Genomic DNA, 22,212 nt, shown 5'->3' on the forward strand with positions numbered 1-22,212 from the left:
AAAGAAGAATAACTATTTACTATCTATATATATATATAATATTGATGCGAGCTAATACACTACTGGAGAAAAAGGTGTTATGGTTGGTTTCTAAAATAACTTTATTGCTATGAAACTATTTCTACTCTTTTACAGAGGAAATATGTTAAATTTTATATATCATTATTGAGAAAAATGTTTTTAAACAGTATAACTACTTAATAATTGTTTTAGAAATGTTTTAGATTTACTACATCTTATTAAACTTTTATTTTTCTACTTGTAAAACAATTTTAAAATAACATTGCAGAAAATAAAGATACGATTAATTTGAACAAAACTTTATAGTTTTTAGCATTCCTCTTTTTTATGGATTATAATCATTGCATTTGAAGTACTTAGTCGTTTTGGAATTTATTTTTAAAATTTTTATATTGCAAGAAAAAGTTTTTGATCATTACTACGTTTAGATGTCAGCTATAATTAAAATATATTATATTGATATCGCTAAAAGAAAGACTGAAATAAGAATTGTCGGAAAAACTTCAAGGTCGTCATTTGTAGTCAAAAATGTTGTGCAGTTAAACGAGTGCAGTTGAAATTTGTTATTTTCCTGAATTTTGGGGACTAACTTCATGCCAGTTTTATCTTTAGGAATATGTCCAAAATAAGGGTGGTCAAAAAAAATTAAAGGGTGGTCATTTGTGGTCAAACAAGTACAATATAAAAATGGGATTTTTATATATTTTTCTAAAAAATGCGAAGTTAGCCCCCGAATTTAATTTTTGGGATTGTGTCCAAAATAAGGGTGGTCAAAAAAAATTAAAGGGTGGTCATTTGTGGTCAAAAAGTGGTCAAACGAATACAATATAAAAATTGGATTTTTATATATTTTTCGAAAAAATGCGAAGTTAGCCTCCGAATTAAATTTTTGGGATTGTGTCCAAAATAAGGGTGGTCAAAAAAAAAAATAAAGGGTGGTCATTTGTGGTCAAAAAGTGGTCAAACGAATATAAAATAAAAATTGGATTTTTATATGTTTTTCGAAAAAATGCGAAGTTAGCCCCCGAATTTAATTTTCAGGATTATATCCAAAATAAGGGTGGTCAAAAAAACTTAAAAGGTGGTCATTTGTGGTCAAAAAGTGGTCAAACGAAAACAACATAAAAATTTGATTTTTATTCATATGGCGTGAAAATGCGAAGTTAGCCCCCGAATTTAATTTTTAAGATTATGTCCGAAATAAGGGTGGTCAAAAAAAATTAAGGGGTGGTCATTTGTGGTCAAAAAGTGGTCAAACGAATACAATATAAAAATTGGAATTTTATTTATTTTTCGAAAAAATGCGAAGTTAGCCCCCTAATTTAATTTTTAGGATTATGTCCAAAATAAGGGTGGTCAAAAAAAATTAAAGGGTGGTCATTTGTGGTCAAAAAGTGGTCAAACGAATACAATATAAAAATTTGATTTTTATTCATTTGGCGTGAAAATGCTATGTTAGCCCCCTAATTTAATTTTTAGGATTATGTCCAAAATAAGGGTGGTCAAAAAAAATTAAAGGGTGGTCATTTGTGGTCAAAAAGTGGTCAAACGAATACAATATAAAAATTTGATTTTTATTCATTTGGCGAGAAAATGCGAAGTTAGCCCCCGAGTTTAATTTTCAGGATTATGTCCAAAATAAGGGTGGTCAAAAAAATTTAAAAGGTGGTCATTTGTGGTCAAAAAATGGTCAAACGAATGCAGTTTGAATTTTTGAGTTTCCTCATTTTTGGGGGCTATCTTCGCATAGCTTTAGTGAAGCGTATCGTATATCGTCTGCTTCTTTCTTTTTTTCGTTTTGTTAACAGTTAGTAGTTACTTCCTTTGTTGATTTTTTTTCCATTCCCTATTTTTCTTGATTAAAGCGACTGCCGCTTGATGGCCTTGAAATGATGCTGTTGTATGACGTCACTGACGCGTGCCGGTAAAATGATTCCCTTTTTCGCTTCTTGTTTATTGCGTGGCGGGAATTTCTTGCGGCTAGTTGTCTCTATTCTTCTTGAAAAGATTGAAACAGGTAAGCTTTAATTCTATCTGTTTCATAATTTACCCGTATTGTATTCCATGTTTAGAAATGTACTGAAACACGTTTTTCTAAAAATTCGTTTGCAGAACATACTTGTTATTATCTTTTTTATAGAAAATGTTGGCAATACGCCACAAATAAGCAATGTAAATATTCGCAATAAATTACTAACTTTATATATCTAAGAGATTTTAGATTTTGTCAGATTAGTTTTGTAAAAAAGGAATTAAAAAAGAAATAGAATTAAAAAAATAGAAAAAAAAATATTCCTTCGCTTTAAAATATATTTCTTAAAAAAAGAAAAAAATAACATAATGTTTTTATTTTAAGTATATTCAGTCACGTTATTATTTTGAAATTTTGTGCTGAAATATATTTATCACAACTAGAAATTTGATCATACTTTAGTCTATTGTTCAAAAAAAGAACACTGTTCATCGCTTTAACTGATCAATATGGTCATATGGTGTAATTATTAAATAAATATTTTTTTACTCCAAGATGCCATTGAATGATGCGCTGTTGTTCTGTAGTTAATATTTCTTGCTTAGAGATGTGAAGTTTTGTGAAATTAAACTATATTTTACGTTTAATAAAAAGATGGAAAAATTGGACAATGAATATATTTATTTTAAACCACTATTTTTTTCTGTGATTAATTTTTTTGCTGACACATATATTCTTACACACGATATTTATATTGATTGTTTTAGTTACGAAATTCAGTTTTAAAATATCTCCTTGCTTTTAAATATCTATATATGTACTACTAGGTTGAAACATAATCATATTTCATTTCATTGTTTTAAAACTTTTAACGTTGTTAATAATTTTAAGGGCGCAATAAGAAAATTAGTGTACATTTAATATATTTCTTTCTACAATATGACATTGAACAATATACTTTAATGTTATTGTGTTGTTAATATTTCTTGCTCTAAGATTCCATTAAATGATACTATATTGCCATTTTATAGTTAAAATTTCTTGTTCCGAGATACCATTGAATAATGCTATATTATCATCTGTAGTTATTATGATCTTTGCTCTAAGAGGCGAAGTTTGTGAACTCACGTAATATTTAATGTGTAGTAAAAAGACGGAAAAATAGGATAATTGATAAATTAATACTATATATATATTTCTATAATGCAATTTTTTGTTGTTGGTGAAACAAAGCTAAAATATATGACATTAATACTTTAACATACGATACTTATTTCGATTTCTTTATCTAGGAAAATAAATCTTAAAATAGAAATCGGGATTTATAATAAATTTTTTTCTCTAATTTATTCAAAAGCCTATAATTTAAGAAACATAAAATAAATTTAAAAATGCTTTATTGCTGAAATCTCATCAGTGTGAATATTCTAGCAAATCTCTTTTCCTGCTGCACGAGAAACAATGATTTTGGTTTAATTATTATATAAGTAAAAGATTTTGCATAAAAGAGTTTTAAAAAAAACTTAAAAGAATATCTTTGTTAAGAAAATCAATCCACTACATAGATCTTAATCTATAGCCTAATTAAGTTGAAAAAATATTTTACTTTTATCAAATATCAATAATAATTTCGAAATTAACTAAGATATTAAAAAGATAAATTAGCTTAAATAATATAAAAAAAGTATTTTACTTTTATCAAATATTAATTATAACTCTAAAATTAACTAAAATATTAAAAAGAAAAATTAGCTTAAATAAGTTAAAAATTTATTTTACTTTTTTCAAGCGCTTATAATAATTCTAAAATTAACTAAAATTTGAAAAAGAAACATTTTTACTAAAAATTCTAAAAGTTTGTTTGTTTAGAAAACATGACTATTACATTAATTATCGAATTATTAGTTTTGTAGTATCTTTAAAGAAATACAGTTAATCAATTTTTTTTTTCTGTTTTAACTTTCATAGACTAAATAAAATTTACCTTTTATCATCGAATACAAATAAAATTTGTTTATCGATAATGAAGTGTTCTAACATTTTTAGATAAAAATTAGATCTACAAGTTGTGTGGTTTAGTGTATTTCTTATACTCGATCCAGAAAAGTCCCTTTTTTTATTTTAAACTGAATCATCTATTTTTTTATAAACCTAAAATTAACTTTTAAAAATTGATTTTTTTGGAATCTTTATGTCTGCAGTTTTCTACAACGTAATAAATTATTAATGAAATAATAAATAAAAACAAAAGCTTTCTTACTAGAGCGAATCCCTGTAAATTTGTTTCTCTGTTATTGAAGAAACACTGCAGAAAAAAAAAAAAAAAAAAAATTATGTTCCTTTAAAGCATGGAGGTCTAAATACCGGCAGATGTTCACTTTGTGCAGATGTTCAGTTGCGTAGGTGTTCAGTGTAAAAATCATCAAAGAATACTAAATTATGCATTCCATTCAGTATTTTTTTAATTTTTTATTATTATTATTTAAAAAAATTAAATCGCAATTTGCGTTCTAAAAATATATATTAAAAACAATTTTTAAAGTAGAAAGATAGGATTTTCATTTTTTTGTTGGTTTAACAGAAAAATTGTGTTCAAGAAAATTTATATTAAAAATAAATCAAGTAAAAAATATTATATTAGTTTAATCGCAAGTTATATTTTCTATGGCTTTATAATTTTTTGACATCTCAAGAAATTTATGTTAAATTAATAAGCAGTTAGATTTTCTTTTGATATGTATTTCTTAAAATTTCGTATTTTATTTATATATTAATGAATTTTACATTGAAATCACCCTGATTTGCACAGAGTAAATTTCGTGTGAGTTTTTTTTTTTTTTTTTAAATGTAGAAATCTTTTAAGTGCTGATTGATCTTTTTTGTTTTCAGAATCTGTTAGTTGAATCAATTAAAATTATTAAAGTTCTAAAATCGTTTTTCTTATCGTTTTGTGTCTAATTTTATATTGAAAAAAAATATCTATTTTAATGATGATTTTTTTTTTTGATTTATAGTTATCAGTATCACACATGAAACGGGATAAAAAACAAATTTCTAAGTCAACTCAAATTGCTGATCGAAAATTTTATAAAATTTAAGTAAGAATTTTTTTATTTTATTCAGCAGATAAAAGAAACTCTTATTAGCCTGTCCTTCCCTTAAAATAATCACATAAATTATTATGTATTTCTATGAATTTTTTGAAAAAATAATTGCGTTTCGAATCGTCTGAAAAATATAAGATTAATTCCTTACTGAGAACACTAAATTCAATCAATACTTCATATTATTATACATTCAGCTTTTACGTTTCTTTTTCTTTTTTTACCTTTTTTATTTGAAAAAAGAAAATACAGAAAATTATTTCTATTCTCGTCCATTCGGAGTGTTATCAAAGCTGTTTCTGTTTCTTAGTAACCTTTTATAACACGATATTACGAAGATTATTAAATCAATACAATCCTATTTTAGAAGAATAATTGCCTTCATTTCGGATTTATTCTAGTAGCATATCGGATATCTTATCTCGTAATATAATTTTTTACAGGCATTAGCTTACTAAAATTCATTTGAATGTCGTTATCTTTCGTTAATTTAAATTATCTTTCGTTATTATCTTTTGGAATTATCTTTCGTTAATTTAATCGAACATGATGTTAAAATGTATGATAGTTATCCTTTTTTGCTTGTTAAAAAACCTAATTTGTTTTCGTCAGTCTCATTTAAATATCTCATTCTCACTCATCCATTAAAATATCTCAAAGCTCACTTATGCATGGCAGCCAAAAATGTTTTCTTTTGGGAAATATTTTCTCACTTTAACATAATATTTACTCAAATAAAATGAATTAAACAATTCTTCAGAGTTTTTATTTATGAACCTTTCAGAGGAACCAACCTTGAAACAAAAAAAAAAATTGTCTACAAACATTTTGCTTCGTAAAAAAAAAAGAAAAAAAAAGTAGATCCTTTAAGTTCGAAAACACAAAATACTAAAAATATATCCAACTCTATAGCTACGGGAGATTTCTTTTAAAAAAAATATTTTTACAATTGTAGTTACTAAAATCATTATTGAATTCAAATAAAGTAACTTTATCTCACTGTTAAAAAAATTAACTCAGTAAACGAACTAACAATTAATATAAACAATAAAACTGAATGATAAAACTAGAAATAATAATTAAACCATTAAATAAATTAAAAAATTGTTTGGAAACATTTATATTCATTAATTTATTCGAACGTGATGTTAAAATGTTTCATAGTTGTCCTTTTTCTCTCTTTAAAAAACCTAACTTGTTTTCTTCTGTCACGAAATACTTATTCATTTAAATATCTTAAAGCTCATTTATACATAGCTGCCTAAAATGTTTTTTTTTTTTGGGGGGGGGGGGGATTTTTTCACTTTAACATACTATTTGCATAAATAAATTAATCAAACAATTCTTCAGAATTTTTATTTATGAACCTGTAAACTACGTTTTAGAGGAGTTCTACAGTGAAACAAAGGGATATCAATTTCAATATAGTTGCTTAAAGTAGTGAAATATGCATACAATGTTGAATATTAAGTTGGAAAAAAATGGTTTAATGCCTAGACAAAAATGTATGCATTCTGCAGGAATAAAATTCCTTAAGCACAATTTTCTTAAATGAATACCTTTTTAATGTCAGAAATAAATTTAATTTATTAAGTTTTCATTCTGATAATTGTTTTCGGTACTTTGAAGAGGTATTTACCTTTTTCATCTCGATTTTAATTAAATTAAATCCTGTTAATTAATTAATTAATAATAAATTAATTGAATTAAACTCTGTTAAATTTTTAATTTGTATTTTCTCTATATTGTTTTGTACTAAACAAACTTTTGATTGTATAGTATTATTAGACAGCATAATACCTTTCAATAAAAGTAAAAAATAAAGAGGTCGCTTTAATGGCTAAGGAGAAATAGCGCTTAGTAATTTTCAGACCGTCTGTTAATTTATTTTCGAAACTTTAAAACAATAAAATGATTCGATACGTAGTTCTGTGTAAGTAATTTTAAACTGCACGTTTCTCATTTTTTAGATTTTTTAAAAATCAAATTTTATTACAGTTTAAACTGATGAAAGCCGATTTGGAGGATGCTAAAAAGTTCTTTTAACGTTAATTGCATATAACAAAGGTATTTATCAAAAGTCTAAAAACAGATAACTGTGTAATATTTCATTACCTATCAAAAATTATTAATTTCAGAATTTTATTGGCAAAATTTTGTCAGAAAAAATTAATGGAAAATCCAAAATACCGCACACTTTATATCTCAAATTGTTATTGGGTGGTGGCCTTGTATTTTACATGCATCGAAAGAAGAGTAAATTTCCATCAACAGTTTATTTGTAAAATTAAATAAAGAAGATTAAAAGCATATTCAGAATTGTCCCTCTTCCCATCTCCATCTCTTTGACTGTTGAATTAGGTTGGGCCTCTTAAGTTCGAAAGATAAATTGAAATCTAGTATAATGGCAATATATTTCCGTATATTATATTTTTATTTAAAAAATTAAATTTAAGAGACTCCATTGTGTTTTAAGATGAACTAAACAAAACGATTTATTTCTTTGTAATGCTTTTTTTTTTCTAATTTATTTCCTCCATTGTGAAAATGTCTGACAAAACACTCTAAAATCATTAATCAACATTATAAAAAAAATGACTTTTATTCAGTTTAGTTCATTCATCGATAATATTTTTGATACTGAGATTTTCATTCATTTTTCTTTCACTTTCCACTACAGACTACACACGCATTTTTGTAACGCGGAAGTGTAAATGTAACCAATTACTCATAAAATATTACTATTATTCTCTGAAATAGATGAAAGAATGCTGTCGTAATAAACACCCACTTACGTCTGACTCATTGTGTTTATTTAACCTAGCCTCATTTAATCAAACATGCATAAAATTTTACTCTAATAAAAACAAATTAACAGGTTTTAACCTGTTTTTACTATTACGGTATTTTTAGTTCCGAAGTGATTGAAATGTTTTTTTTCTTTCTAATTAGGAATAATTAAGTACTTGCAATTAGAGAAGTGATTAACCATGTAATTTAAGTCAGATTTAATTGGATACCTCTAAACGACGCCACGATTTACCTACGAGGACGAATGAATGAAAATGTTTTCCAAATGAATGAAAACTTTTAATTGATATTCAATTAATTTCCAATTGAAAACTTTTAATTGGAATCTAATTAAAAACTTTAAAATGGAGAAGCTCTACATATTTTACATTTGCGAATGAGAAATTGGTTTTCATGTTCTTCCGTTTTAATATCAGAACGGTTATAAGTTGTTGTTCCAATCTTCCCTAATTGCTACGGTTTCCTAAAAAACAGGAATTTTGGAAACAGGAAAACGGGACAGTTTTGTAAAAATTTCTGTAACGCATGGAATCTGTTTAAGTGCCTAAATTCGGTACTATGTTTTGCATAATAAAAACTATTCAAAGCAATTTTGTCCCTGTGCTAAATGAGTTGAAAATTAATTTTTGTAAATTTGAACAATTTCATGATAGCCCATTTCTGTTTTTTATTTTCATCGAAGAAGAGCGAGCATATAAAATTAAAATTTCGAGGGATGAATAAATTTTCCTACTTCTCTTGCAACAACGGATATTGTCATTGTTTAAATCAAGAAGTGTGGAAAAAAATTAACGTAAATAGCACATAAAATTGGAATAACTTTCGAAAAGATTTGGAATTTTTTAAAAAAAAGTCTCTACATCAAAATTATAGTCAAAAATCTCTATTTCAGCGATTCAAATTTCAATTCAATAGCTGTATTTTTCTGAGTCATGGAGAAGCCTACGTGCTATTTTTTATTGCACATTTAGTATTATTCGAACTAATTATTGATTACTATATTTTATTATTTAATCATAATTCCTACCCCTATGTATTTTTTCTATAGACGTTTCTACGTGTTATAATATCCGTGTAGCCCCCCCCCCCTCTTTCCAGCAACCAAAGCGGAGGCGCTTACTATTTCTTTTTTTTCTTTTTTGAGATTTTCCAGGAAGTACATTTTTTATCTGTTGTCGTAAAAATAATTTTAAATCTTTCATCGAATATTTACGAGTTATTGTGAAATATTTCGAATATTATATTTGCAAATCAGTAAAGTAGTCGGTAAAGTAAGAAACTTTACATATATACTTCAATATATGATGCGCATAATATTTTATTTGCATTCTGAAAGTAATTTTTTCTTTTCTTCTTTTATACTCAAACAGTGTATACGTATGTACAATGGTAAATTTTTTTTTTGGTAACTTTTGTTCTAATGATGGGATTTTCAAATATTAGGATTCAAACTTAGCAGCTCAATATACTAATTAATTTCTGCAGACGATATTTTAAGAACCGAAAATCGACACAAAAATGTACTTTCTCTAAATAAACAATTTATTTCGACGGATTTGGATTCCTCTTCCCCCAAAATATCGGAGATAACAGCAATCTGGAAAATATGGTCCTAATAGTTTGGTCAGCAGAGCCAAAGCCTCCTAGGAGGCTTTGGAAGAGCTGTTCAAAGTTTGGACCACTTAACGTTAATTTTACTTTTTGCATATTTCGTTATATCCCTAGAGCTTTTTAAGCGAATTGAAATTTTTTTTTATTCCTACAATTAAAAAATTCGTTTATCCAAAGATTATTCCATGCAAAGAATAATTTTCAATAAATATTTATTATTTTTTATTGTTTTATTTAGTAGTAATAGTCGAAAAAATATTGAACTGTAAGGTATACATTTTTTTACATAATTTTAAAGAATGTAAATTGACCTGACAAAATACAAAATTTGAGCAAAATCGGTCGAACAGATCCTGAGTTTTTTTTTATTCTAATGTTTCAGGAAAAAATTCCAAAAATATACATTGTTTATTCTACTTCTAGAGTAGGCTAAACCTTTAATTTCGAAATCATTCAGATTGCCTCCCTTAAAAATCAAATTCTCCAATGAACAGTGTTAAAAATATTACAAAATAAAACGAATCAACGCCTTTCTTCTTCAAAATTTATATTCCTTTCAAAGTTTAATTTCAAACAACTCATTTTAGTAATTTGAAATGTTTCCTAACATTTTTTTCCAACTTTGATATTTATAAAAAATCGAACAAAACATACTTGTATAAAAGCATCTGGTTTATTTATTATTGATAGTATTATATTTCATTTTAATTACCCTTATTCAAGTACAGAAAGAAATTCTAACATGCTAGGTCAATTTAGGAGAACAAAGATTTTCATTTATTATTAGAAAAAAGTGTTAGGGCGGGGTCAGTTCGGAATGTTTTGTGGACATCTTTTGCATCACAGGATCGAAAAACATATGTGCTTTTTAATAAAAAATAAATTAATATAGTATATTGTGCTATTGGTAATTAGGGACTTTTTTAATTCTCTGGTTATGTCTGGCGAAAAAATTCCATTCACCATTTATTCATTATTATAATGTGTATTTAAAAATATTTTTATGCTAGACAAGGTTAATAGATGTGTAAAAATGCTTTTAATTATATATTTTTGGTGAAATTTTATGTATATATATATATATATATATATATATATATATATATATATATATATATATATATATATATATATATATATATATATATATATATATCATAAATGTTCTTTAAACGACCCTTCACAAAATATTTTAACTTAAAAACGGACCCTTCACAAAATGATTTTTCTTTTAATCGGACCCTTCACAAATTTGTTTATCTTCATTATTATTTTGTTAATTGAATAAACCCTTCCCAGGGCAGAAAACAAGAAAGATGGATGTAAATGAATTAAGTTTTGTCTTCGGCAGACGATTCTTCCATTATTCGTCTGAAATGAATATTCAACGTTCAGAAGTATAGGCTAGTTACCAAATATTTGTATGTTGCATCTCTAATTTAGAAGCAGCGATTGCTGTTTATTTTTGAAAATGTAATTTTTTTATTATAATTTTACAGTGCTGAGCATAATCTTGTATCTATTTACAATTTAAAAACTCATTGAAAAAGTTTTTTGTAATAACTGGATCGTATTTGCACAAATTCATAAAAACAGGACCCTGGTTGAAAGAATGTGAGTAATTTTTTCACAATTTGACAAAAACCGGACCTTTCACAAAATGTCTGGACAGACCCCTGTGAAGCCTTTAGGTGTATAAATATTGCTTTTCGATCGTTCTTGTGAAAAATAATTTTTTCTTAATGGAGTGCGAAATATTTTATTTGGGCGATAAATCACTGTTCATTAATTTCATACTATTTACAGTTGATTGTATTAGCCTATTCAAATTTTTTAAGAGAAATGAAATTAAGAGAATTTTTTTTATTAATCATTAGGATTTAAGATTATTAACGAAAAATTCGGACACTTCGGTAAATAATTTCCTATCTCCACTTCAAATCATTCCAAATAGATTGTCCCAATCCATCTGCATTAATTTTTGTAACGTGTGCTCTTTAGAATAATACAAATTGAAGAATTTATTGTCAATAAAATCTTTTTTACACATTCATAAAAGACAATTTAGTAAATACTTTTTATTTAAACATAGGTACGGATAGGATATAGTTTGATAAAAGAACCTTTTTTGTCTTTCAAAGATAATTTGCACTGTCAACAATGTCTGAAGTACTTGAGAAACTACGCCAGCTATGCAGAGCAAGAGGTGCAAATGGAATAATTGGACTTTCCAGGTAACTAGTTACAATTTTGTAATGCTCAAAACATTTCTTTGAATTCTTTTATATTACAATATTTAAATATTAAATAATGTTTCTTAACGAGGTATTTGTTGAGGAAGAAAAAATTCAGTGTATTAAATCTATTAAGTAAATCTACAAGTAAATCTATTTGTCATGTAAATTTAAAAAGAAAAAAAGGTTTTTATTTGCATATATTGCAACTTATTTTGAAGTAAATTTAAAATTAATAAAATAAATTATGTAGAATTTTGGCATTTGCTATATTATGTAAGTACAGAGAATGAGGGTACTTTCTTTCGAATATTTCTTTAGCGAAGTCACGATTCGTTAAAAAGATAGATTGCATTGCGTGTTTTTAGTGTTAAAAAATCAATCTTAAGCTGCAGAAGAACTGTTAAACACTTAAAAATGGCTCAATTTTTTTTTTCTCCAGCGAAGTCACGATTGATTGAAATGATTGATTGCATTACGTAGGACAAGCGTTAAAAAATCCATCTTAGGCTTAGGAAAACAATAAAAACACATAAAAATGGCTCAAGACATTATTTTGACGCCGACAGTAACAAAAGTTTTGCAACAATATGAAAAGAAATAAATTAAATTAATATTATTAAAAAGAAACTTTTTACGTTTATTTGATTCAGAATGTTTTCAGAAATAAATTATTAGTTTTTTTAAATTTTTAACAAAAGGGTTTCGGAAAAGAAAAGAAAAACGACTTAATTAAAAAAAATTTTCAGTTAAAAGTTTAATTTAAAAAATTTAAAATTAGAAGTAGTAAAAATATAAATGTTTTGTAATTTTTTCAAACATTTTTATCACATAGTTCATTATTTTCAGATAACAAGGAATAAATATGCTTATTTTATAATTTTATTTTTTTGACATATTTGAATCACAATCTCATTTCAGGGCGTTTCGTCTCATGGATGACAACCGAGACAAAAAGTTGCATTTGGATGAGATGAAGCTTGGCTTACAAGAATATGGAGCTGACTTGGGTGATGAGGAAATGTCCGAACTTTTTAATGAGCTGGATAAGGATAGTAGTGGGACTGTCAGTTTTGAAGAATTTCTCAAAGCTGTTCGAGTAAGTGTAAGTTTATTCTTCAATTGTGTCATCATTGAATTTTGTCCGAATAAAGAATCAATCCTTCATCAATCCTTGTGCAATTTATTATAGCGTTTCGCGATGGTATAGAATATTTGATTAGAACATTAAATTTTTTCTTCTTCAATCTTTTGAATTATATCTTAAATAGGGAAGTAAGTAAGTACTAAAGCGAAATGATGGACTTTTAAATGCTTTTATTATTATTTATTTTACCATCGTTACAAGGAGAAACGAAGGTTCAGGAGATAAGGCCGGGCCTGTTGACCTGGACCGTTTACAAAATGTTTTGTTAGTAAAATTAACCTTTCACGGAATATTTTATCGCTAAACAAAAAACTGCACAAAACTTTCCTTTCGAAAAACGGTGTCAATAACATATTTAATACATAATTTTAAAACTAAAATTCCTTCAAAGATATGTTCTTTTTTAATGTAAAAACGAAATTTTATTTTCCCGAAATCACAAAATTCTGGGGTATATTTTTTGCAAAAATAACCTTTCGAAGAAGATCTGAATTTACACTAGTTTTTCAGTTTTTTTTCTCCACACAATTAGGAGAATTTTCGAACATTTATAAAACTAAAAGTAATTATTATTATTTTTTTTTGTAGACCGAACCTTTTACAAAGAAATATGTAAAAATCTCCAGTTATAGTACGGAAAATCGACATAATCGTGCTTCATCGAAGGATGAAGCACGATTTAAAAATTTTTGAAAGAAGAATTTTTCCTTCTGTTCACGAAGCCATTGCTTTTAAAATTATGAAATACAGGCAATCATTTCTATATCTCAACGATTACTGGCACAGATCTAGTTTCCAGGTTTCCTGTGATAAAATGCAAACACTTTCATTTTACTCAGTTTACAAATACATCCACAAACTTGTTTTTAAATTTTAGTTACTATAAAAACACGTTAAATACTTTTTCCCGAAGAGACTACAAAAGCGCAGAAAGTTCGTTCTGAACTTTACTTCATTCAATTTGTATAGAATTCATTATTTTAACTGTACTTATTGAACATAGTTTTCAATATTTTATTTTAAATTATTAAATATTATTTAAAAGTATTTTCAAACTTTTATCTATCTATCTTTTTCGCTCTAAAGTTGTTTGAAAAGAAAGTTTTTCAGCGCAACCTTTTAATCCACAAAAATCGATACATTGATTATCGTTTGTAATTATTTTTCAAAATTACTTGGCACTAAATCAACAGCGTAATAATTGAATGTTGTGTTTATTTAGAACATTAATTTTCTCATTTATTAAAGTAGTTGACAAAAGGTCTGCACTACGGACGATACATTTTCAATGCATCTCTATATGATATCTTATTATTCGAGTTGTAATGAGAAGAAGAAATATGAGGAAGGTGACGTTACTTTAAGACAAAAAAAAAGGGTATTTTTCCACGCGTTTAATAAGTACCTTATTACCTTAAACAGATACATATTTAAGGATTAATGAACAATAAAAATATCTAAGTGACCGAATTTTGAATTCTGAGTGGCGAATTTTGAGTGGCACAAAATCACCCAATTTTGCGGTGTGGAATCTAAATTTTAAATACATAATTTAAAAAGCCGCGATGATTCAGTAGTTAAGGCACTAAATCACATTGTGAAAGATCGAAGCTCGATCCCAGGTGGCAGGTTGAAGCCCATTCAGCTTCTGATTGATGGGTACCAACTTATCTGGGATGTAAAAGCGGTCGGTGCACAATTCTGACAGCATTGCCATCATCTGTCTCTCGTTCACGAAACTTTGAAGCCTCATCTTTCTTGATCCACCTAGTACTAACGGGCCGGGGCTAGAATGTTTTACTTTTTTAAAATTTCATTCTTTATAAAAGTAATTAAGATTTCATAGCGTCAGTTATCTGCAGTAAAAAAATGTAGTTTTTTTTTGGGGGGGGGGGATTCTTTTGAATGCGCTATTTATTCGAAAATTGGTGTATCAAAATAGATTTTGCTTTCCTCAAGGTATAGCTATTCTCATACATAATCGAAATAAATCTTGTTTTTCCTCCGACAATGTGGATTTAAAAATGTAAGCACTGTTGGTTCAATCTTAAACCCTTACGAAAAGAAAGGCTTCATTGAAGAAAAGTTGTGTAACTTGTCTTATACTTCTTTGCACAATACTGTTTTTACAGTTCACTAGTTATTTAACACATATCTCAATAGTTATTCCTTTAACAGTTCACTAGTTACTTTACACTTCACGTATTTTGATTTATTTCATTGCCTTACTAATGAAGATGGGCTTAATTTCCCCCCTGCAAGAGTAGCTTTAAGGCTATTTTGGAAGGCTCTATCGTCCCAAGAAATAACGTTTTTTGGCTAATAATATGCTATTTCCATTATTATTGCCAGTTTGTAATAGTTATTCATAACAGTTAGACCAAGTTAAGCTTATTTTCAACTATTCTATACTGATTCTGAAAATATCAATATGAAGAAAAACCAGTTTCGTTAAAATAATAAGCCCTTGTAATTTAATTCTTTAATATTCGAAAAGTTACTTCAACGTCGAATTATCTAGATTCATAAAATTTTGAAAAGATTTAGTTATTATTCATTGATTTTGATAATTTTCATTTAAGTGAAAAAAATCTCGCCAAACTAGCGATATTTTTTTTAAAAAGTTAAATTATTTTTAAAATTTTTTGTCTAATTTAAGTTTAGATAATTATTTACGACAAGATATCGTATATTTTAAAAATAACTTAAACAGTAACATTTTATTTCATTTATTTACTTTGCTTGGCGAAAAAGCATCGAAAAACACTGCTAATACAGAGTAGACGTGTTCTCAGTATAAGAAATTTTTTAATCGTTTTCTTAATTACAAAAAACATGACGTGTTTTCATAATGCTCTCGTCAAATTTAAATAAATGTTTAAAAGAAACAGTCGCAATGTTGTTTTCCCATTACCTATAATGAATATAAAATATTTAAAGACTTTATAACCAAAACTACTTGATTTCAGCCTCCTCTATCCGAAGAAAGATTAGAGGTTATTGAACGAGCTTTCTCAAAGATGGACAACACAGGAGATGGTTCTGTTACTTTGGATGACCTGAGAGGTGTTTACAGCGCCAAACAGCATCCAGATGTCATCGATGGTAAAAAGACTGAAGAAGAAGTCTTATTAAAGTTTCTGAGCAATTTCGATTCACCAAATAATAGTGACGGAAAAGTATGTATTACATTAATGTCATCAATGTTAATCTTCATTTTAAATTCCTTTTTATGCAGATGCTTGACTTAAGACTTTAATTGTTAAATTTTAATCCTGATTAATCTTTTCGTGGGAGAAGTTAACTCTAATTTAATTGCGCCTGAACAGAAATAGAAAAAATTATTAAATCGTGAGGACTATAAAAAATTGTAGAGAAGCCTATTGAATAGTCACAGTTTTCGCAAGGAAAACCTTTAAATAATTAATAAATATTTCAAACTTTCTTATTTGTTATGAAATATATATTAAGCATTTAATTTTTTAGTTGGTGTTAAACAGCCGACCTATTTTTGAGATTACAACTATATCAATGTTCATTTCTGTAGTCTTGTAATCCCAATCCAAAAGACAAGGGAGCTTCTGGATCAAATTAAACTTTGTGGAGGTAATAGATGGAAATAACCCACATTTGAGTTACACGAAGAGAAAAACTACTGAAACATCCCATGGTTAGTCCGACGGAAGGAGATTCTAGCTCATGATCCGAATATTTTACTGCACCACAGTGGTTGGTGCGAGCTGGGAGCAAAATTCGTATAGATCGGGATTCGAATCTGGGTCATCTTATTAGGAGACGAGCGCTGTGTCCCCTGTGCTCTTATTGAGTTTTTAAAAATATTCTGTTTACGATAATTACGGAACTTAAGTTCAAACAAATCTGTTTTGTGAGGGAAACTACCTTCGAACTTCGCCAGAACTAATAAAATTTTAGATAACTCTGAATTTCCTTATTCTTAAAGTAACTGGTAAATGTTTTCAAATATTTTTTGTTTCATTTTATTTTCTAAAATGTGCTTAGTACTTAGTTTACTTTAGACCTTTAAGATTGCAAGTATTTTTAATACTTTTTTTAAAGTTTTAAAAATGTACTTTCAAAGCTAAAATTCGACTACTAAGTTTAATAGAAAAATTTCAATGAATAAAATTAAACAAAAAATATTCAAAAATATAAATTAGTAACCTAATAAATAAAGAAATTTCGGACACTGTAGGTTAACCTGGATACGAATGAATATTATTTCATCTTATAAAATATAAACGATATATACGTTAGATATATATCGTTTGCTGGTTAATATATATCATTTGCTGGTTAATATATATCATTTGCTGGATAAGAAAAGAATCTTATAATAACATGATTACATTAGATACAATGTATATAAGTTCAAAACAAAGAATTTCGTTTTGGTACCTAGATACCAAAATAATGCATTCTAGTTATATGTATATCAATCCCACATTTTACATTTACAATACTTGGTGTCATGCAAACGATGAAAATTTACTTTAGTATACAGCTAGAACTCCCAAAAGAAAAGAAAAAAATGTTTGTCCCAAAATAAATAAATAAAAATTGATGAGTTCCCATTATCTATGTTCCAGTATTTTGCGTGTAGAAAATAAGTTCCATGTATAAGCGCCATTAAATAAAGAAGGTCAGAAGGCAGAGAATCAAAATAAAACATAATTGCAAAAAGTTGTGTCCGAGTTTTGGCTAAAAAACTACATTAAAAAAAAAATAAAAATCTAGGATCACGCTGAATAACTTTTTATCTGATTTGATTTTCTCGTGCTAAGTTGCGTTCATTTTCGTTCGAAAAGCATAACTTAAATATTTTAATAGATTTTTTTCTTCTTCGGATCTGGATCTATCAGTTTCGTAAATAAGCGCAATTCATTGATCGATCGATAGTTTGGTCAAACGCTGAAAGGTCGATAGTTCGATTTTCTTCCCATTAAATTAATTAATTTTAGATTTTGCATTTTGGGACGTATAACCAAAACTACTTAGGAATATATAAAACTAATTTCTTTCTTTTTTTAAAAAATGGCGTTATTAGTATTCGCCAGAAAGTAATATGTTCGAGCACCTAGTTCTATTATTCGCAACAACATAAATAGAACTTTAATTCCCACAATTTAAGGGAAATTTTTTAAAGGCAATTTTTTTTATTATTTTTCGATAGATTAGTTTGTCTCCTTGAAAGTCTCGAATGATTTTTCTTTAGCTTTTTCTTTCTTTTTCTTCCCTTCATATTTTTCTTAATACGGCATAATTTATACGACATTAAAATTTTGTCGCTTTAATCACTTAATATATTAAAATATTTAACAGGGGGGTTAGCTTTTTTAAAAAATGCTTATTTTTGATTTTCGTTTTTAAAAAAGCTTTAAATGTGCTTTTTTCATAGGGTGTTTATAAAGAGTGCTTCTTCTTTTCTTTGTTTGAAACTTTTTAAATTTTCAAGATATTCAAATCGAACTTTTTCGTTAGTTACCAAACACGATTCTCTAAAAAATTATGGAGAAAAAAAAATGTTTTTCCACACATACGCAGTGTGAAAGTACTAATTTAAATGCTCACATCTAGTACAATTTTTAACAAACTTTTTCAAATTTTAAAGTGATAATTTAGTTATTAATTAAAAATCTCCTATTTTTATTTTATTGAATAGTTTTAGAGTTATATAAAAAAAAAAAAACTCAAGACAAAAAGATTAGTTTTTTTTATAAAACTGTCCCTATCTGGATAAATGTTTAAGCAAGGCGTACGAAATTTTATTCAATTATTGCATGCAGTAACCCAAGTAATCGAGACAAGTTATAAGTTTATTGTTATATGATTGGGTGTTCAATGTCAAAAACTTTGAGTGTCTCATCAATTATTATATGTTAGTGTATCGATGAAAAACTTTAAACAATATGAAAAAATCTAAGAATTATAATTTTTTATATAAAAAAGTACTTAAAATATTTTAGTGCTTAAAATGTGCTAATTTTTTGTTAAAAATATTTGGCTACACACCCTGTTTAAGAAAGTTAAAAAATATACATATAGTTAGGCATGTTATAGTCGAATCTACTTTCTTGAGAAGTTGAATTCTACATTTATAGAATATTTTTTAACCAAGAAATGTTTAAAACTGAAATGTATTTCTTATTTTAGGTGTTTAAGCAAGAATTTATTGATTATTATGCTGGTGTCAGTGCTTCTATCGACTTAGATGAATATTTTGTCACAATGATGGAAAAAGCTTGGCAACTTTAAACAACAGCAGAGAAACTGAGAGCTTATTTTAAGAATAATTTTTTTTTCAATGTCCGCATTCTTGTTGCTTACATCACACTTATGCATTTATTTAGAAAAAATATCTTTTCTAATTTTAATTTTGAAAATTTAGATAACTGTTCAATCTGATTGTAACAGATTCAATATAAAATATTTGGATATTAAAATTAAAGATGAATTGCTGACAGACAATGATATAGACATTTTAAATTCTTTTAAGAAAGCTTAATTTGAAATTTAAAGAATCATTTACAATTAATTTAATCTAACAATAGCAAAGAAAATCGTTGATCTATTTATGAATTTTTTGTTATTCTAGAGATCTTATATCATAGTCAACTTTTATTTAATATTTTATTAATCTAAATATAATAAATAAACTAATTTGACATAAAAAAAATAAAAAACAAGGGATTATATTAAAAAAATATCCTTGTTTAGATATCTACTTAAACTGTCTGCACAATTATTTCCACACAACTGGCACTGTGATTTACAATTTTGTTTATGAGTTGAGTTTTTAAAAAAATGCTTAACCTTAAGTTATAAAGGTTTAGTATTTTTTCCCCCTCATTACATTATACCGACCTATAAAACGGTGCATCTACTTCGAAAAGCCTAGATGAAGAATACTCGTTGTGGTAAATTAAGAAAAATGAAGCATAGAAAGTATGTCGACATCGGGAGGAAGTTTACCACACATTTAAAATCTATATTGACAGCTAACCAAAACAAACCAAATAATAAGCTTAATGTTATGTAATAAGTGATTGATCTAGGTTAAAGAACCTACTTGAAGAAGGCTCTAAATAACATTGTATTGAATTTACAAAGTATATCAATATCTTAGAAAACTTTTAAGAAAACAGTTCACCAAATACAGTCTGTAACTTATATTTCCGCTTTATTTTATAATGACATTTTATATCTTCTTCCACTAAGCTCTTCAATTATGAAGAATATCTCTAATGTTTATTTACTGTCTCGTATTATATTATTAATTAGTTTATTTGTTGGATATGTTTATTTTTATATTTGTGCCCTATAATTTTAATTGTGAAAAATTTTTTTAAAAAAAATTGTATCGTTCAACATAGATTAAATTACAACACCTGAAGTTTGGAAATAGGGAGTATCAGCGAATATGTTGTGAAAATTTTGCATAATTTGCTTTTTTACCATTTAAACAGAACAATCGATAACTGGTCAAGCCTAGTTTTAATATAATGCTATTTCAACATTTCTCTGTTCAAGAAAAGTATTACAGACAATTGACTAAACAATAGCATAATCAATTGTTTGATTTTTAATGTTTGTTAAGGATAGCGGAAAATACAATATGCATATAAAAATATTTGGAAAGTACATGCAAAGATTTCTCGTTTATAATGTATGTGATTTTCTTCTAAAATTTGCAAATAACTCAATGGTGTATTTTTTTCCAGAAATAATGTAATGAGGGAGCAGTTGTTTCGAATAATTTAGATCAACTATCATAGTTTGTACTTAAAATTTTGAAATTTATACTACTTGTAAATTATAATGTGGTTTTTGTATTATAATTTATTATTAGTCAATCAGTATTATATTTGTTTAAACTTTTTATAAAATTATATAAGAACTTTTAATGTTTTGCTGTTGTTTTTCTATTGTAAAACATGTGCACATTATGAACTCATTTTAGCTAACACTAATAAGAACAATTCACACAAGTAAGAAATGAAAAAATTTGCAAAATATTTTACGAGTTATTAATTTCATTCTATTTAGAAAAAGATTATAACTATATAACTTTTTTTATAGAAAAATTAGAACTTTTTTACACCCATTTTTCAGACAGATTTATAAATAATATAGTGTATCACACATTTTAAATTTTAGTCTTTAAAGAATAATTATTACATTTAATTATAAAATAGAAATTAAGGCATTATAAACTGCAAATTGGATATATATTTTTAAATCTATAATAGGATTCATAAAAAATATAAGATTAATTGTAAGACTGTTGGAAATTATTTATTTCTGCATATTTTCTTCTTACAACATTTATTTTTATACATAGCACCAGTACATATATTTTAGATTTTACGAATAATTAAACATGTTGAACAAAAATTTATCTAAAAAAAATTTTTTTCCAAGAAAACTTGAATCTCATTTAAAAAAAAAAAATTTTTTTTTGAATATTCTTTTCACATTATGAAATGGGTAATTCCTTTTAATTGTCAACAAATGTAAATGTCAAGAATTTGACTTAATTACAATTTTTAATACATATATGCTTTTTATCTATTATGTAGCATTTTAAAAGATGGAATTTCTTCTAGCCCTTTATAAAGAATTTAAGAGGCCTGCAATGAATTAAAACTTCATGAGTATTTGGATTCATAATCTGCTTTATATTTAATAAATCAATCATGTTTAGAATGTTAATATTTTACATCAACGCTTTTTACACTATGTAATGCTTAAAATCTGCTTTGATATTTGTGTTTAAATAAATTGTTTTATTAGTGTGATGTGTTTCTTAATTTTCAAAATCTAAGAGATTACACTATTCAACGAAATTGACTTTTAAAGGGATTATTTTACTATGAAAACTTAGTGTCACATTAAAACTCTAGATGAGAGAGGCTTTTTGAAAACTCTTTAGTTTAATTATATATGTATATATATATATATATAAGTACAGTTTTTTTCTTACATAATCCTTACTTTTTTATGCACAAACTAAGTTCGCTTGCAAGCTGAAAGTATTTTGTTTATTATTGTTCGTGAATTCTTCTGAGCTCCGCTAGATTATTTTCTCTAAGTGGTTTACAAAATCTAATTCTAGACTACTGAATTTTTAGAATTTTTTAAATTATTGATCAAATGTTTAGTTAGTGACGGGTAGGCCCGTAGCTACTTTTTCCTTGAACCTAATGAGTTGAGGACTGATATCGATATAGGCCCTTTAAATTTAATAGCAACTTTTTTAATTGCTAGGATTAAATTATGCTTTTTAGAAAAATT

General features: G+C 26.4%; 1 protein-coding gene across 4 annotated transcripts; it reads left to right on the forward strand.

Annotated features, from left to right (window-relative positions):
* The first annotated feature begins 1,899 nt into the window (after nucleotides 1-1,899).
* LOC107442168 (calcyphosin-like protein) lies at nucleotides 1,900-20,258 on the forward strand. 4 transcript variants are annotated; one of them, XM_043039815.3, is made up of 5 exons: nucleotides 1,900-2,038; nucleotides 11,612-11,753; nucleotides 12,675-12,858; nucleotides 15,870-16,079; nucleotides 19,072-20,258. In XM_043039815.3, the coding sequence occupies exons 2-5, from the start codon at nucleotides 11,680-11,682 to the stop codon at nucleotides 19,171-19,173; spliced, it is 570 nt and encodes a 189-aa protein (XP_042895749.2). In that variant the 5' UTR covers nucleotides 1,900-2,038; nucleotides 11,612-11,679; the 3' UTR covers nucleotides 19,174-20,258. The 4 variants fall into 4 exon arrangements, with proteins under 4 accessions (XP_042895749.2, XP_042895751.2, XP_042895750.2 ...); XM_043039817.3 differs by having other exon boundaries at nucleotides 12,675-12,852; XM_043039816.3 differs by having other exon boundaries at nucleotides 11,661-11,753.
* The last annotated feature ends 1,954 nt before the right edge of the window (nucleotides 20,259-22,212 follow it).

This window comes from Parasteatoda tepidariorum, chromosome 2, assembly GCF_982258835.1.
Source record: "Parasteatoda tepidariorum strain Cologne lab strain chromosome 2, Ptep-v5.0, whole genome shotgun sequence".
In the NCBI taxonomy this organism is placed as follows: Eukaryota; Metazoa; Arthropoda; class Arachnida; order Araneae; family Theridiidae; genus Parasteatoda; species Parasteatoda tepidariorum.

What these genes read in the sequence shown, in the direction of transcription:
- LOC107442168 (XM_043039815.3), top strand. Translation starts at nt 11,680, where the DNA reads ATGTCTGAAGTACTTGAGAAACTACGCCAGCTATGCAGAGCAAGAGGT. An exon ending in GGAATAATTGGACTTTCCAG is followed by an intron (nt 11,754 to 12,674) that starts GTAACTAGTTAC and finishes ATCTCATTTCAG; the next exon opens with GGCGTTTCGTCTCATGGATG. An exon ending in TCAAAGCTGTTCGAGTAAGT is followed by an intron (nt 12,859 to 15,869) that starts GTAAGTTTATTC and finishes ACTTGATTTCAG; the next exon opens with CCTCCTCTATCCGAAGAAAG.